This window comes from Mycetomoellerius zeteki, unplaced genomic scaffold (assembly GCF_001594055.1).
Source record: "Mycetomoellerius zeteki isolate Tzet28-1 unplaced genomic scaffold, Tzet1.0 scaffold72, whole genome shotgun sequence".
NCBI classification, from domain to species: domain Eukaryota; kingdom Metazoa; phylum Arthropoda; class Insecta; order Hymenoptera; family Formicidae; genus Mycetomoellerius; species Mycetomoellerius zeteki.
In genome coordinates, this window is record NW_017257742.1 from 940,560 (window position 1) to 958,454 (window position 17,895).

Genomic DNA, 17,895 nt, shown 5'->3' on the forward strand with positions numbered 1-17,895 from the left:
GAGCATATGTCTATAGGACTTTTTTTCTTAGTTTTTTACTCCTCTACACGCTCCCGAAGTTTTGCCATTTAATTTGGAAACACCCTGTATATAGGAGCTCCATTTTTACAGTTATTGCTATAATTTTCGTAATAATAATTATTATTATAGTTCTATAAAAAGAATGTAATTACTTCAAAACTGACTGTAAAACTATAAAATGGTACTTTTTATCACAATTATTTTATCATACAATTATAGTCACAAATACCAAACCACACTTTTCTCTCAGTATTTCTCAGCCATTTAAATGAAACATTCCCTTTAAGTGATTAAAAAGTGACAGATTCTATTTGGTTTCTGACAATCTGCAACGCAAATTGTATTGAATGCTGTCTAAAAACGGCAAAAATACGTGGCTTAATGCGGACGCAATTGATATACCAATCTGCCGCAATATGCTTGCCACTGCTAGCATATAGTGTATTAACATTTTGAAAATCGAAGTTGCTCCGTCGAACAATCGTCTGGGAATGATCGTTTTCGTTCCCATAATGCCGAAGAGATCTAGGATCACGCGAGGGTGTCTTTCGATCGAACGTCTCCATGTCGCACGCGTCAGTCAGCGTGACGGTGCAGCGACGCGCACTGACTGTGCCATCGAGGAAGGCGAAGACGCGCGCGGGACGGCGGATCATCGCCTCGCGTGATGGCCTTCCGTGCTTATGCGATGAAATGTATGTACCGGAGAAGAGAAAAAGTGGAATTTATTCCTCTGAAATAGAAAAATCCCTCGGGAATGGTGAGAGATACGATGCCTGCGGGATCGTGGAATAATAATCGCGAGACCCAGAAAGAGTTATCGGAAGAAAAAGAGGACTGAAAGACGCGCAAACATAGGAGTATTGAGGCGAAAGTTATGGCACAAGATATAAGGAGAACGAGGAGTAAACAAGCGCGCATAATCAACTCTTGCAATAAAGTGTCCTTGCAATTATAATCGCGAGGGAGTCTACCGGAGCAATTAAATGGGATTGGATGAAGACTTCTGCAGAAAAGTCGGTCCCTTTTTTTTTCATCACTCGTGAAAGCTGTTTCACAGCGAAAAAGGTGAACTTCAGTTACTCTCAAAGAATTTCTCATTAATTGAAGCAAATGGCTCACCCTTCTGTAAGAATTATTTACCTTAAATAACCGCACGAATTTTTTGCTCAGGTCTACGTGGTCGTAAAAGCACCCTCTGTCGTGTCCCGGCCATAGGAAGGGCGTAGTAAGAGAAAGCGGAAAGAAAAAGAAGAACTGCACCGCGCGGGGATGAAAAGAGGGCTTGCAATTGTGTATGCGTATACATAAATGTTATATGCGTGTGTGTGCGCGCAAAAGGAGAGAAGGAGAGAGCGATATAGGGGCAGCTGATCTAAACATAGAGCACGCTCGAAATATAACGAGGCGCAACCTTATAGCCACGATAGACAGACGGAAACAGGGTGAAAGAAAGAGAGAGAGAGAGCGTGTTAAAAGCACCGGCAGTTCACAAAAATGTGAGATGCCACAACCGAGGGAATCCAACCGCCGATAGAGTGTCCTCTTCCTGCGCGTCTCGGCGCCGATTTTCTTCCGACGTCATCAGCCAGGAACGGCGGTGGCGTCGTGGCGCTCGAATTTATGACAATAAAATATTCAACTGCCTCCATTTGACAACAACGTCGGCAACATTGCGCAGCAAACTCCTGAACACTCGGAGGACAAGAGATGAAAATTCACGTAGGTAGCAACGAAAGGAAAGCCAGTGGAGAGACGAGGGCGATATTAATATAACATTCGATAACACGAAATAAATACAATGTATAAAGTAACAGGAGAACGGAAAAGGAAGATAAAATACTGAAATAATTATAGATAAATTGTTATTTATCGAGCGCTTTAGGATGGTATCTCTAAGCGCTGTGAATAAATACAAATTTAATAGTAGAATGTATAATAATTTATACGCAAGGTAATACAAAGGTTACTAAAGATAATTAAAAAGTAAGAATAACAAAGGTAATCGTTAATAAATAAAATCGACGGGTTTTTTAATTATTTCAACTCATTTACGAAATTAATGTCTAATCTTCAGGCTCTTTCACTAACGGCTCCAACTATGGCGTTGATAAAAACTTTTATACGCAGTGGGACGCGAAGTAACGGAAAGTATAACGGTGTCACTGAAACATATTTCCCACACGAGTCCAAGTATTACGAGTCTCAGGTTTACGAGCCGAGGTCTTGAAAAATGCCGTCATCATTGCCGCCGCCGCCTCCACCACCACTGCGGATCGATCCCACTGGAGCCGCTTACGTTCGCGCGTTAACGCGAGCGGAAGACCTTACTTACCGACTACCACGAGACAGCATCTCGGCGGCATATCCGTCCCGTCCAGGAACCGTCGGGCAGGCGCCGAGTACGGCGGCGAGCGGTCAAACGAGCATCAGCAGCAACAGCAGTACGCATACCGACGCTGTCGCGCCGACGGACGCACAGACGCGCGCGCGTGCTAGATCTCCTCTGACCTCTAATTGGATTCCGTCCGAGGCCTTATAAAATCGCGAAGCGTGCGAGAGAAGAAGAAGAGGAAGAGAAGGCGGACGACGACGGAGACGCGAGATCGCGTGTTCGACGACGGGACGACGGCGGTAGCGGTGACGGCGACGGAGACAATCTCCTTTCCCGTGCGGTCGCGAGAACCCGCGAGATCGCCGACCTACGACACGCTGCCGCGAAAAGCGGTTGTTTCATAAGTGTTAACGCGTCCGCGGAAAGCAGAAGAACACGGGGGCAGACGGAGAGAAGGAGAGCGAAGGAAAAGGAGGAGGATCGAGAGAAATGATGAATAAGGTACGAGAAAAAGAGGAGGAACGAGTGCGTCGCTCATAATCGCGACCAAGTTACGCGCGCGTGTAATTGATCTTGATCGATAGATCAATGTTAATCATCGACGGAGTTTTGCGTTTTAAGATTCTACGTTCCTTTTCGTTTTTCGTTTCTCGAAAGAAGTTAGCGATCTTACGATTTTTCTGCAAATTGAAAGTGAAATGTCAAAGTGGAATGGAAAGAAAAGAATCGCCACGTGAAAGAGCTTTTCCGATTAAAAGATTTGTAACTTCCAAGAAGTCGATCATATAATCGTCGGTGAACTTCTTTCCTCTTTCTTATCTTTCTAATTCTGAATCTCTAATAATATGTTATTATTTCTCCAGAGTTGTGTAACTTCAACGAACTCGTTGGATTTGTGTTTCTAGGAAAAATTTATATGACCGTGCAATTATTATTAGAGGAAAAAAAGTTTTCTAATTATTGTTAAAGAAAGAAGGCTTTCTAATTTTGAATTTCTAATTATGTATTTTGTAAGAGTTATGTGACTTCAGCAAACTCATTGGCTTTATATTTCTAAGAAAAAATGATTGACCGCAATTATTAAAGGAAGAAGGCTTGACATTAAAAGTTACAGGCGTAAACAGTAAATATATCAGGGAAGGCTATTCTTTTTATTAGAAAAATTACGACAGATACTTTTTACTCTTATTTGATATCGTCTCTTATATGGCACGAAAGATTCTCGTAAATGGCAACTATAGTCTTACCATGCCACTCGCGTTGGCACGAGAAGCCTTCTTCAACGAAAAGTAATTTTCTAAGAGTAGTATGGCATTTACTCAGTCTTTTTACGTCATCTTCCAACAGAATGAAAAAAAACCAGGATACTTTCAAGAGGAATCTTAAAGTCTTTTAAGATCAATATGAAAAATGTTCAATATTATCGATCAGTCAAACATTTGACTTAAGAATTCTTATGGTCATTATCTCAGAATAATTAATATAAATTATAATTCTTTATATAACTCATATTCCATATTGAATTTTCAAGAATATTCCTACATATGTATTTATTCAACACATTTATTTTTTTTTAGTTCAAGCTTTTTTCAGAGATATATTTTTCTAGTCATCCTTGAAGTATTTCCCCACTCTGTGAAAAAGATATAAGCTTGAAAAACACTTGCGCCGAGATGACGAGAGATTCTCTTACGTCGGGAGTGTCCCTAAGAATGTAGACGTGTGTGCGTGTGAGAATGTATGCGTGCAGCATTTACTGGCCGCAGCCGACGACTATATACATACATATATGTCATCATTGACGAGAGATTGTATAAGAGAGTATAACGTTTATTCGTTGATTCCGTTGATGACTTTGAGTGGAATCTAATACGGCATGTCATATATAGTTGTGTACATAAGTTATACATAGTTATGCACATAGTTTATCCAGTTCACGCTCGCATGCGTTTCTCACTCCGATTATCTGACTGCATAATTCTTCCGAAGTTCATTTTAAGTCGATAATTCGTGGGAGAAAAACGGGAGAAAAGTTTCGCGCGTAATTCTGCACCTCGGATGTAAAACGCACAAAACGGAATTGCGGAATCGCGGAATTGTATTCATGGAATTAGAACGTGTTCTATTTTTGTGGGCCGAAAGCGCGCGCGCCAGGTATGTGTGGTGTGTAAAAGAGATTTATTAACTATCGTCCGCGATTCGCCTAGTGTTTCAGTTATGTATGTTGTTTGCGATAGCAATGACATAATACATCTTTATTATATTAGCGTATGCAGCCTGCGATAATAAGCCGCGCGATGGTCTCGCAAACAAGAATACAAGAGTCGGTTTAATTACACCTACGTGCTTTTGCATGCAATTATAATTTCAATTGTTTATGACGTATATTATTGTTTCCGCTTAATTGATAATTTATATATTGGCAATTTGCGTTGAATTGTAGGTAGGATCCCGTGCTAATTTATAGATTGTCCATAAACTGCGTTCAAACGTAAACAGATGTAATCGAATTCGCGGCGATTCTGAAGGATATGATTTCGTCTGGCGTATCTATTGGATAATTCCGATAAATGCAGTTCTGCTCTTCTATTTTTAATGCACAAGAGGCGCATGTCGGGCGCCTAGACGCGTCTTCGCAGAGGATTTATCGGATGGTCAAGTTTTATGAGTTCATTAGGAGCCGCGTTACATCGAGCGATCATTAGTGAATCGCGATCAAATCCCCTCCCACTATCGATAATTGCCATTCATAAACCTGATGATGTCATTGAACAACTTATTCTAAAATGGAAACTTGAATGTCTCCCATTAAAAGCATCAACGTCTAAATGACGTTTTAATGAAGATCTTATAGATTAATTGCAAGATTTCACTCCGAATCTCTAGTGTCGTCCTGCAATTTTTTTTCTCAGAGTACCAGCATCATTTCCGTGTTTCTCACGAATGGTTAGATAACAGATACAATTTCTCACCGTATCTCAATTTTCACCAGCGAGATCAAAGTATACGCACGATTCATACGGAGAGATATTTCTCTTTCTTGAATTTATTTATGTGTGATTCATGAGACGTATAAATGTCGCGTTACAGATGTATTCGTCGGTTTGTAAGACCCCGAAATAGATGTGATCGCGATGGCTCCTTGTATGCGGGTAACGTTAGCGTGCGCCGGCATATTATCATGGCAATTAAAGAGTGAATTGCGAATTGCGCTGATTTGAATATACTCGTTAGCACGATGCACCACGACGAGGCTCGCCACGAAGAGAGACGGCGCGTTCGTGCGTGAAAACGCCAACTGACCTATGGCATTATTCGCTTACCTCTCTCACCCCGGCGATGTGCATCGTGCATCGTATACATAAGCGACGATAACATGAGGTTTTATCTAAAGACCTACATAATTTATAATTTCATCGTAATTATATGCGTGATAGACGCGATGAGGCGAAAAGCCTGGCCACGAGGGTCAGGCGCGTGGTTAATGAATTATTAATTTGCGTCCCTCCCCTTTTTTTTTAGCAATTTTGTATTCCTCCCGAATATGCAAGCAACATGATGACCGTAACACGTCGCTGTGAACCTCGTCGATGGGGATCGACAGAGATAATTGTTTTAATTCTTGGTTGAAAGTGTACGTTAGTGCACACTTTCAATCGGGAATTAGTTGTAAAAAATTAATTAAAAAGGAAATGCTTGAAATTCAACGTGGAAAATTTTTAAATGTTTTTAGCAAACGTGTTAATTTATTGTGCACTCTGCGATGCCAAGACAGGCTTCTACATTATTTATCAGGCCAATCGATAACCGATTCTCGTAAGAATATGCTATATTGTTTTTTCCGTCTGTATTAATTGACTGTATTAATTATGTGCGAGGAGATTCCCTTTTCGTCGAATTAATCCGTTGAGATTGAAAAATCGATTCGATACACCAAAAAAAATGGGAATAAATAGATGTATACAAAATGTAATAATTATATTGGCTGCTTTCAATAGAAAAAGCAGCTAACTGTTGTAAGATTCTTTAATATGATTAATTTATACATTTATATTGAGTGAGGAACTAAAGATAAAACTAATCATATTAAAATCTTGTTAAAGCTGCTTTTTCTACTAAACGCAGTCATCGATATTTTAGTTAAAGATCTCATTGTGCGCGCTATCATCTCAGGTAACACTTTATCTCGTTTATTTACAGGAACAGGCTCACGATGCCAAACAACAGATCGCCACGAGTCCCGAGGATACGGAAGACATGCCTGCGGGACAACAGGGCCCGCAGGTGCCACGACGGCGGGGCGGAATCTCAGCGGAGCCGGTCTCCGAAGAGGATGCCACCAGTTACGTCAAGAAGGTCGTACCTAAGGATTACAAAACCATGGCTGCCCTGAGCAAGGCCATCGCCAAGAACGTGCTGTTTGCACACCTAGACGAGAACGAGCGCTCCGACATATTCGATGCGATGTTCCCCGTGACCTTTCTGCCTGGCGAGGCGATCATTCGTCAAGGTGTGTGTTGCTCAAACATATCGTCTTGTGCTTCCGTCTCGTTGGTTTGTCGCATTAATTCATGGAATAAATGAACATCATATATTTTCCAAGGCGACGAAGGTGACAATTTCTACGTGATCGATCAAGGAGAAGTCGAAATATTCGTCAATGGCGAGCTGGCGACGACGATTGGCGAGGGTGGGAGCTTCGGCGAACTCGCATTAATCTACGGAACTCCACGCGCCGCCACAGTCAGAGCAAAGACCGATGTGAAGCTCTGGGGCATCGACAGGGACTCCTACCGCAGAATTCTCATGGGCTCTACTATAAGGAAAAGGAAAATGTACGAGGAGTTCTTATCCAGAGTTTCAATACTGGGTGAGTTCGCTCGGAATCTTCATTCCCTGAGAGGATTACTTATCCTATTTTACGCGCGTGTAAATCAATCGGAATTTCTTCTTCAGAATTCCGAGGATAATAGAATCTTCTTACTCTGTTACAGACTTAAAATAGTAAAAGTAATCCTTATAAGATCTTTAAGGATGTTAGATGGAGATAAAATATTATAGGAGGATAAAATGGAGAGGGCCATCAATGATATTTACGATGCACTTTGCAGAATCCTTGGATAAATGGGAAAGACTTACAGTGGCAGACGCTCTGGAACCGGTAGCGTTCGACGACGGTGAAACGATAGTCCGACAGGGCGAACCGGGTGAAGATTTTTATATAATCGTCGAGGGTACGGCGGTGGTCCTTCAACAACGCTCGGAAGGAGACGAACCCGCAGAGGTCGGCCGTTTAGGACCATCGGATTACTTCGGTAATATATAAAATCCGAAACAGTTAATAACGAATTTTCGTGGAAAGTTTGATTACAAAATAATGAAGAGGACACACAGTTGTCATAGCGAGATAATGTCTAATATTCCAAAAAAACATAAGAATTTACGATTTTCTCTGATATTTAAGGTTTCTATTCATTCACCACTACTATTGTATTTTAGATTGACGTCAGAAGCGAAAAAACAATAAAAAGAAATATTTTTTCGATAAAACAATATTTGCAATCAACGAAATAGACTTATAAAATATACAGAAGACTATTTTTGTTTCTGGGAGAAATTAAATCATATTTATTGCTATACAGGATGTCCCGAATTTATGTCTAAACTTCGGGAGCGTGTAGAAAATCGATAAACTAAGAAAAAAGTCCTGTAGGGATATGCTCGTTTTTGTTTCATTTTTGTTTCGTTTTAGAGAAAATCGCAAAAAAGATAAAACGTAGTTTCGTTGCTGCACTGCCTCTGAAGTATTATCGTCGCTGAAATCGTACACGAAAACAATAATAATAATTCTGTTTTCAGGTGAAAACTTCTTTGTTTGTTTACATTTCTGCCTTTCTCCTATAAATTCGTCAGTTACTCGTCAGAAGCTATCAAATGCATTACTTCTGTCACAATATGCCGCGTACATATTCTAACGTTGAATATGCTGACATGATTTTCGTGTATGGTTTCTGCGACGGTAATGCTACGGAGGTGGTGCGAGAATATATGCGCCGATTTCCAAACAGAAGAGTGCCGGATCGGCGAGTCATTACAATGACTTAGGCCCAGTTCCACAACTCGTGGTTAACTCTTAACCGAGATTCAACTTATTCATTGTCTTTCTAATTTTAGAATTGGAAAGAGATGAGAAACAAGTTGAACCTCGGTTAAGAGTTAACTGTGAGTTGTGAAACTGGGCCTTAATAGGCTGCGAGAGATCGGGTCATTTTTAATTCATCAAGATCCGTTAGATGCAAGTAGAAAATCGTATCCTGTACCACTTTAATAACAATCCTGATAACTATTAATTTAACGATTTGCCATAGTTGTCAACATAGCTCATTTCATTTTGTATTATGCACATTGAATATTTATTTCCAGATGTGTTATTTATTAATTAATGAAAGGAAAATTTTCGATATATTTTACAAATCGGTTCTATTAATTGTGTTGTAATAAAACACTTTCATATTAAAATATTTTGCAAGAATTTTTATTACGTATTTTCTTTCTTCTGACGTTAGTCATAATCTGCAATAGTAGTGACGAGTGAACAGGAGCTTTAATCTAATTCTGCTATTCAATTAACTACTAAACTTATTAATTTTTATGCAAAATTGTGGTGTAATCAATTTTATGCAAAAGAGGATCTTTGAAATAACGTGAACTTTTTGTTACAGGAGAAATAGCGCTACTGCTAGACAGGCCCCGAGCGGCAACCGTAGTGGCTAGGGGTCCGTTGAAGTGTGTGAAACTGGATCGGGCACGGTTCGAGCGGGTCTTAGGTCCGTGCGCCGATATTCTGAAACGTAACATCACCCAGTATAACAGCTTCGTGTCCCTCTCCGTATAAACGGACTCGGTCTCTCCGCATCCTCCCTCCTCTTCCTAACTCCAATCTCGTCATCGCAGGCAGCGCTGCCGATCATCCCCGACTTCATTTTCCACCGAGGGCTACGTTATTTCGTCGTACCATAGTTAAATCTTTTTTTATTTGATTAATATTTATATGTAAGTGAATTAATGTATTACGTCAGCTATCAATCAGATGTGTACACGCCATACACACAAAAAAACACAAACGGAATCTTTAGAGAGACGCTGTTAATATATTTACCGTAAGGCTATTTACGCACTGTGTAGCTCGCGACTCGATGCCGACGCGCATGCGAATTCATATTGACGTTGATCTCTTCCGCGCGATCTGTTCCTACTCGTATAAGATTCTCGTGCACGAGAAATTATTAATCTATCTCTTTCGAGAAGCTAAGAATCTAATTTTAAAAACAAAATTTACAAAAGAATCTGAAAAAAATCACAAATGATACCGGATACTAACAGTATGAATTAGAGAACAGATTCTAATAAGATCATGTTCCTTCTTGTTTGAAGACGCTAACGAGTTAATCCGGTTAATGGCACGTTGCGTGCATCTCGCGTGCATTGTAGAGATCTTTAATCGAAACCGATACGTGTATCCCAACGTGGTTTATAATCGCATCCCGAGGTCTACGTCGAAAATGCAGGCGCTCATTAAGCTCATATTATTGCGCGAATTCGTGATCGAACCACGTTAAATTATTCGAAAGCCATTTTAAGGCTTCTATTACATCAGAAGTGAAAAATTATATTGTCTCGCTTTTGTTCGATAGGGTAAATTAGTGAAGTACACCCAAGTCTCTTTTTATGCATTTTGCATTCATGATAAATAATTCTGTCTACACTTATTTTTAATTTTGAATGTAAATCTCACAACATTCGATTAAACTTAGCAGCTTTTATTTTGCGAATCGAAATCTTCAATGAATTTCACAAGTCTATTCTGTCGAATACAAGTAGTGATATGTAAAAAGCTGGGTTCTTTCACTGCAAATATATTGTAAGTATTGTGTAAATGTAAAGTATATGTAATAAATTTTCATTTCTGATGTAATCCGATATAATTATACAGTAACGAGCCAGGAGCCGTAAATATTATCCAGCAGCGAGAGGATCGGCGTTGAAAACGACATTTTCTCGTTTACTGTTATATATTTTAAATGTTCTATATTGTCTCATGGATTGTTAAATTATTTAACATTTAAATTATATTTTATCTACCGATGGCGAATCGGTACATATATAGATATATACATAATTAGCAACGACAACGTAAATGTCAGTCGCAATTTGCAATTGCGGACATCAAGAAACCCGTCGACCGTGGTATTTATTATTAAACGAAGCATCGTCGAGGCGAAGTCGAGGCAAAACAAGTCGCAATCTATATCTCCTCTAAAGTGCGCTAGGTTTATAGTACGACAAACGAGACAAAAAAATAAGGTACAACGTCAGAAAATTAAATAATTTATTATGCACAACATCGTATTCGGATCAAGTATGATACAATGAGTCATTTTCCCTTTCCGAATCCGTGTAATGCGGCTGGTGCACATTCCATGCGCGCGCGCGCGAGCATATGAGCGTGCGTGCGCGCACGAATGCGAAGGAAAACCAAGAGGGTCGACCACCTAGAGAGAATCCAACGAGAATAGGACGACTCTAACGTCGAAAGGAGCATCGTCGCACCGCGCACGGCGCATGGACACTTGTTAAAATTAATTATAAAATCACTCGGCACACGACGAAAGGAACCGATGGTGATACGCCATTCGTCTCGCGCGAGGTATGGTCCTCTCCTTATCTTCGTTCTTCTGTCTTCATCCCCAAACCCAGACATCTTCGACAAACAGTCCCATCCACCGATATTCCGGGAGAAACAATTCTGCCATTTCTTCTTCCTTCTTCCCTCTGTCCGATTTTTACCGATTTTCTTCGGGCTTGTCCGGGAAATGACACTTTATCGCGGATTAGGAACGCTCTGTTCTGAGAAGAGCGGCTCTCGAGCACGAATCTCAAGCGCGACTCGTGTCTCCGAATTCGTGAAATAAAATCCTTATCCGCGTTCTCTTTGAAGTATACCCTTCTTCAAAGGGAGAGAGCTAGCTTGCGTTGCGGCTCGGTTGGGTTGTTTTGCGTGTAGTTAATACTTAAAAGAATTATTTGGAAAATCGATCGAAGCAGTGAAGCGTGCGTGCGCATCACGCTACGAATGATTGAAAAGGAGAGAGCAGTCGTCTTGTCGACGAATCGTCCCGAGTCGATAACGAACGAAAGATGGGCTTTTTTTTCCTATTGCGAAGACCGCAGACTGTACCGTTTGCGTTGTGAGTATGATCCTTGACGTTATATACCGAGCTTTTTTCTCATCTAATCATTTTAGTGAGGTAGCGCCGAATGTGAACGGAAACGATCATCCATCCCGATTTTTGTACAATTTCCAGGAGCCCCCGGTGAGAGATCCGCATCAATGTCCTCTTGAGATTATGTACAATTGCGCGCGGGGGAACTGAACGAGGGAGCGTGTATGTACAAATTCACAGTCGAAGTCCCAAACTTTCGATTTTTGCGCCCGACGGTGATGAAATTCCGCCACCGCCGTGGGACGATGATTTGAAGATCGTTTGCGAGAGATAGAGCCAGCACACAGGGCGAGGAAAATTTACGGAACCGATGTGTACCCCAGCGAAATGGAATATCTATCTAAATATTTGTATATATGCATATGAGTCACACAAGCGCACATATGCCGGAAACATATGCATATACACGTAATACGACACACGTGAGATTTATGCATGGTACGCGTGTGTGTATGTATGTGTATGTATGCATGAGAATGTGTGTGTGGCCCATCTTTTTCACATGTTAAAATATCTTCCGCCACAAGGGGTAAAGGTAGGACAGTAGAGTGGCGTTGCCTTCTACCAACCACCTAGACTACCACTGCTTGCCTTGCAGTCGATTTGCTGTCGAGCGAGATCAGCGTAAACCAAGCCGAACTCGCTGACAAATTCATAAAACTTGTCCAAAGAATCAAAGGCCAATTCTGCTACGACGAAATGAACCGCCAAATTTTGCCGGTAGCTAAACAGCAGAAGAAATGCAAAGTTAGATAATAGCCGCATATATGGTGACATGATAGTGAATACATAAAACAGAAAAAAAACAATTAAATATGCAATTAACTTTCAGCTACGATGTCCTGTAACAGAAATCTGCAATTATAGTTCATGTGGTCCATGTTTCTTCATAGATATCATTTGTTAAAACATAGCGTTGATACAAACAAGCTGTTCTCCAAATCTTCTGTTTAGAAAACTTCTGTTTAGAAAATCAGTTAAGAGATTGTATACTTTCTATTGTACTATTTTAATGAAATGATATAATTACGTTACGATTCTATTTATTATCATTAAACACAATTGAATTTAAAAAAATTTGAGAGCAAAATTAAAGTCAGTTTAAATACAAATTACCTTTATCAACATATAAAGTATACAATCCTATTCAGTGAAAAATACAAAAATAATTACATATATAGATAATAATAACAGTATATAGAAATAAGGTTTAATACGTACGACTTTATCATGAATTTCAATGCCTTCTTGCGCTCTCTAGCGACAAACCAATCCATCAAGAAGGCAGACATACGCGGAGCTGTCCTATACAGTTTGAAAAAAGCATGGAAGTTACCCAACCACCAAGCCGATCGTATTTTCAACGCGTGTTTTATGCACTCATCATTTTTATCCTCTGACGAAAGTGCTGCTAAAATTGTCGTTAAGTCTGAAATTGAAAATATTACAGAATATTTTTATGCGATTCTTGATCTCAGGAAATATTTGTGAATCGTCTGTTAACTTCGTTACCAACCTTGAGTATTTTTTGTGAAAATGTAATAGAGAATCCGATACGCAATGAATTCGCATCGATTCTCGCCACCAAGATCTTGATAAAGCATTTTTAGCTGTGTCTGACACTGATTAAATTCCTCGTGATCACCGCGTTCTAAAGCTACACGAGCGTGGGTTTCATATACATGAACTGTAAACGCGTCCCTGATACCTTGCACGGTAAGATCTTGCCGGATGGATTTTAATTGGTCACAAGCATATCTGTAGTCCTGGTCGGCCAGCCAACGTTTCTTAACATGGGCCAAAGAATTTTCAAGTACACTTACCGGTCGAACTGCAGAAGGGGCAGGAGCCTGTAATAATATTATATAATTTCGTCAAAAAATACGTGATTATATCACGACTGCGGCATAATTGATTTTATCTAGACTGCGTTCCACTTAACGCTTACAACGCTCTCGGAATCATTTCATATTTATTGTTTACTAATTGTTAAACAAGGACAAATAATACTCAAATACAATACTCGTGAGTGTTGTAAGCGCCAAATAAAACACCCCTAATTCATAGTAAAACAGCTGGGATTTAGTTGCACATTTCGGCCGATTTTCAGCTTGATTCTTGCTTTCACCAACCCGCGCGGAAAACCAAGCTGAAAATCGACCGAAATGTGCAACTAAATTCCAGCTGTAGTAAAACATTTAATGTTTCATTAACTGTAGATGAAAGTAAATAATTTTGAATATCCACGTACCGTTGTGAGACGCAAGTAGGGCTTCTCTAGATCCTTGCACGTACCGACGATGTGGAGTCCGGTAAAATCGAAGTCCGTGTTCGAGTCATCTCTAATAACGACGCTGCTAACAACCGTCCTGGAAACACCGCCGTTGAATCTGGCAGCGCGCTGCTGTAGCTTCTCCTTGGTTCCCAGCTCGTCCGTGTTGCCTGTAGCTAAACCAAATTCGGAATAGAAATGCGATTTAGCCTGCTTATTCTTCTTGGACTTCTTGTTGTGATTCGCCTTGTTGCGCGCGGACTTTTTCGTTTTAGGGGCCTTGTACTCGTGCTCCCGTTCGCTAATGTTCGACGACGAGGACGTGCTGCGCCTGTTGTTGTACCTGCGCGACGGCGGGCTACGTGTGCGCGAACGCGTTGATCTCGACCTCGAACGTGACCGCGATCGCGATCGCGAACGGGATCGCGACCTTGATTTGGATCTTGATCTTGACCTCGACTTCGACTTCGTCCTCGACCGCCTGCTGTGTGTCACAGAGAGACGCGCGCCAAGCCGAGCCCCGAGTGAGCTGGAAAGGCCGGGCTTGCGCAGGCCTCCCTGTGCATTGACCAGTGGGCTCGCCAGAGGATTCGCCAGCTTTAACGCCGGCTTCGAAGGTTTAATCGTCATGGTCATACGTTCGCTGTGGATGCTGGGCAGAGGCTCCTTATCCCAGTCCTTCACCCAGAGCGAGCCGTCATTCGCGGCGCGTGTGATCTTGCCCTTCAGTATGATTTCGACTTGATCTTTATCGACTGCCGTTTTACATTTCTCGTAGCATCGGTTTACATAATTCTTCAGACTGTCGGGCCAATCCCCGACCGGACTTTGAACGACGGAGGGAATAGTGCCAGTAGTGGGGACCGCATTGCTGGAAACCGTGGTGATCGGCACGACAGAATTAGGAGGCTCCTCACTTGGCGGCGGAGGGACTGCCACTTCGCATTGCGCGGGAGGTAACGGTGGTAGTTCCGCAGGTTTTGCATTCGGTCCGTTAGGCATGAAGGGACCAATCGGAGCATTTCCCTGAAAGCTATTGTTGAATTGAGCTGCTAAATTTTTGTTCCGCTTACGTTTTCTCTTCGCGGCGCCGCTATTCCCGGACGGCACGTATCCAAGACCCGTTTTTTTGTTTGGTAAATTGAAACGGATAGTCTGACCATTATACTCTGTAAAGAATTAGTACTTTCAGAGCTATATGTTCAAATTATACGTCATAGAGATGGGCGAAGCGTACCTGACGATAACAGTAAATATTGACGAGTTACATTACATGACGATAGAAGCAAACTTTCAAGATAAAGAACAATAGAACAATATTCTAGAACTCATAAAGTATAGTGTAAATAAACGAAACATGACACGCGATATCTGGCCTTCGCGTGCGAGAGAGAGAAAAACACAACAAGTCTCTCTTCTCTCTCTAAAGATAAAGAATAATCTTTGTTAGAGGAAGAGAGACCCGAGTTGGGTATTTCCCCTTTGTCTCGCATACAAGGCCAACATAAACCATTGTCTAGTATATATAATATGCTGGATATATATATATATTATATCTATTCTATAATTCACACACATTATCTTATATGATTATTATGTATCGAAATTTTCAAAATATTTTTTTTTTTTTAAAACCCATACAACCCCAATTATTTTTACTATTAAAATTGGTATATTATTTGTACATATATAAGACTGAAACAATATACTTTTATTAAAATCATTTAAAAACGTGATCAATTTTGCTGCAATTTCTTTACCCATCTCTATTTATCATTAAAAAATATAATGAAACTCTTACGAGAAGTATTGTTATGCATTCCATTCCAGTTACCATAGGGAAACGAATTGTACATCAATCCTGAATAAGAAGTCATCTGCTGTTGTTGCATGTGATTGTTATGTTGTTGAGTTGATGGAGTTGTTGGCGGTGGACCGGGCGGCAACGGTGGAAGATCAGATTCATCATCTAGAGGCATCGGAGTACCAGGTATAGGAGGTTGTTGATGTAACTGTTGCTTTGTCTGATTGTTTCCCTGTTGCTGCTGTTGCTGCTGCTGCTGCTGTTGCGGCTGCTGCTGCTGCTGTTGCTGCGGTTGCTGCTGCTGTTGTTGATGCTGCTGCATCTGTTGAGGATTAAAAGTCTGGCCATATCCTGGCATCATGTGATAATAGTTAAACATCTGTCCTTGATGCGGCACACCTTGATATCCTGGGCCATACATTTGTCTGCAAAACAAAATTATGAAAGTTATCATTTGTAAACGCAACTCCATTTTATGATAATTCCTACAACAGTATTGACAAAAAATTTGATATCTTGTTATAAATATTATCTAATATCAAATTTTCAATTATTGCAAGTGACATTACTTAAATAACATCAATAAAAATGATTATTATAGAAATATATTACATCATAATAAGCAATAAATTAATAATATAATATTACATTTATACATTTAGGTCCATGAGGAATTAAGGGCAAAAAAAAACCAATCATTACAATTAAAGAATTTTATAAAGGGAACATCCACCAATAACTCAACGGATTACTAAGAGCCTAATGGGTGCATTCAATACCACGACCGCTCACTGAGCGCTCAGTGAGCTCTTATAGCTGCGGTCCACTTGACGCTACAAACGTTTCGAAGCGTTTGAGCGACCAATCAGAACAAAGAATTTTACGAATTGACTAATCAAAGAATACTTCGAAGCGTTTGTAGGGTCAAGTGGACCGCAGCCTATATCTGTTTGGTCTATATTTTTAGTTCTATTGGAATATGCCAATCAGATACAAGAGCTCATTGAGCGCTTTGCGCTTCTGGATGCATCAATGGCTAAGTTTCCATCGAGGGTTAGAGTTGGGTCAGAGTACAAGAACTGACCAACTACAGTCAAGCATTCCCCTGTCATTCGACTATGACAGGGGAATATTCGACTGTGATTGGTCAGTTCTTGTACTTTGACCCAACTTTAACCCTCGGTGGAAACTTAGCCAGTGGTTGCGCTCCTGGATATACTCGATAGTTGCTTTTATTGTGTGAACATAGCCAATAATATAACATATTAGTGGTATTAAAATCAAAACAAACTCTCGACTAACTACATTTGCACGAAGAAGGTTGTTACAAACGTCGCTCGCGCATAAAATAATTCATTTCAAATTGTGCGTCTTCTCAGAATTTACTTTATTAATATTCTATTGTATTCTTAAAAGGATAGGTAATCCATTAATAATAAATCTAATTTGTTTAGTGTCATTTACAGGAAAGAATCACAGACCGGGGTTATATTTTGTTTCAAAGAAAGTTCTGAATTGAGAGTCGATTGTGTATCTTGAGACGAGATAAACATTACAAAAGTAAATGTGAATTTACTAAAATATTTATAATTTTATTGATCAACAGTAAAGCACACTTTCATAATTTTCATTTCGTTTCAAAATACTCAAACACAATTAATCTTATGGTGGAACCAGAAAGGTGAAGCATTCCGAAGGATACGCAATAGACAGTGAAATGCCGATAGCGTTTAATTGGTCGAAATCGCCCCCTCTTTGTCCCATTATGCGCAATGCTTCACCTTTCTGATTCCACCATAGGTTTGTTCGCGTCGCATACTCGTCGCATAACACGTTCCAATATGCTCCTACCATAGCTTACTCACTCCGCGCTTGATAGAGTGAGTAGGAGCTATAGTAGGAGCATGTTGGAGCATGTTGGATCTTGTGACACGAACAAACCTCATGATTAACCTGGGAGTAGATTCTGTATTTTCAAACAAGGTGAAAATTACAAAAGTGAGCAAATTTACTAGATGTTGACCAATGAAATTATCAGTATTCTAGTAAATTTGCTCACTTTTGTAATTTTCACCTTGTTTCAAGATACAGAATCGATTCCCTGATGCTGAGACCCGTATTCATAGTCAGACCTTGTACTTAAGGCTTCCTTAAATTTATCTTTAGATGCTCAGTAGCC

The 17,895-nt window shown here is 40.3% G+C and overlaps 2 protein-coding genes across 3 annotated transcripts in view; one reads left to right on the forward strand and one right to left on the reverse strand.

The window, feature by feature from the left end:
• Pka-R1 (protein kinase, cAMP-dependent, regulatory subunit type 1) overlaps positions 1–11,297 on the forward strand; it is a 16,370-nt gene extending 5,073 nt beyond the window's left edge. Inside the window, exons 1-5 of one of the 2 annotated variants that reach the window (XM_018458309.1) lie at positions 2,421–2,857; positions 6,557–6,866; positions 6,960–7,226; positions 7,468–7,671; positions 9,079–9,251. In XM_018458309.1, coding sequence (XP_018313811.1) covers positions 2,846–2,857; positions 6,557–6,866; positions 6,960–7,226; positions 7,468–7,671; positions 9,079–9,251 — 966 coding nt within the window. In that variant the 5' untranslated portion in view covers positions 2,421–2,845. Of the gene's footprint in view, positions 1–2,420; positions 2,858–6,556; positions 6,867–6,959; positions 7,227–7,467; positions 7,672–9,078 lie in introns of those variants that run through there. The other variant, XM_018458308.1, reaches the window with a different exon arrangement.
• A 272-nt stretch (positions 11,298–11,569) lies between these two features.
• Positions 11,570–17,895, reverse strand: part of LOC108729272 (leukocyte receptor cluster member 8 homolog) — an 8,377-nt gene continuing 2,051 nt past the window's right edge. Inside the window, exons 2-6 of the mRNA XM_018458305.1 lie at positions 15,714–16,141; positions 13,892–15,081; positions 13,157–13,490; positions 12,862–13,069; positions 11,570–12,364 (exon numbers count right to left, since the gene is read on the reverse strand). Of these exons, the coding sequence (XP_018313807.1) occupies positions 12,202–12,364; positions 12,862–13,069; positions 13,157–13,490; positions 13,892–15,081; positions 15,714–16,141 (2,323 nt within the window). The 3' untranslated portion in view covers positions 11,570–12,201. The remainder of the gene's footprint in view (positions 12,365–12,861; positions 13,070–13,156; positions 13,491–13,891; positions 15,082–15,713; positions 16,142–17,895) is intronic.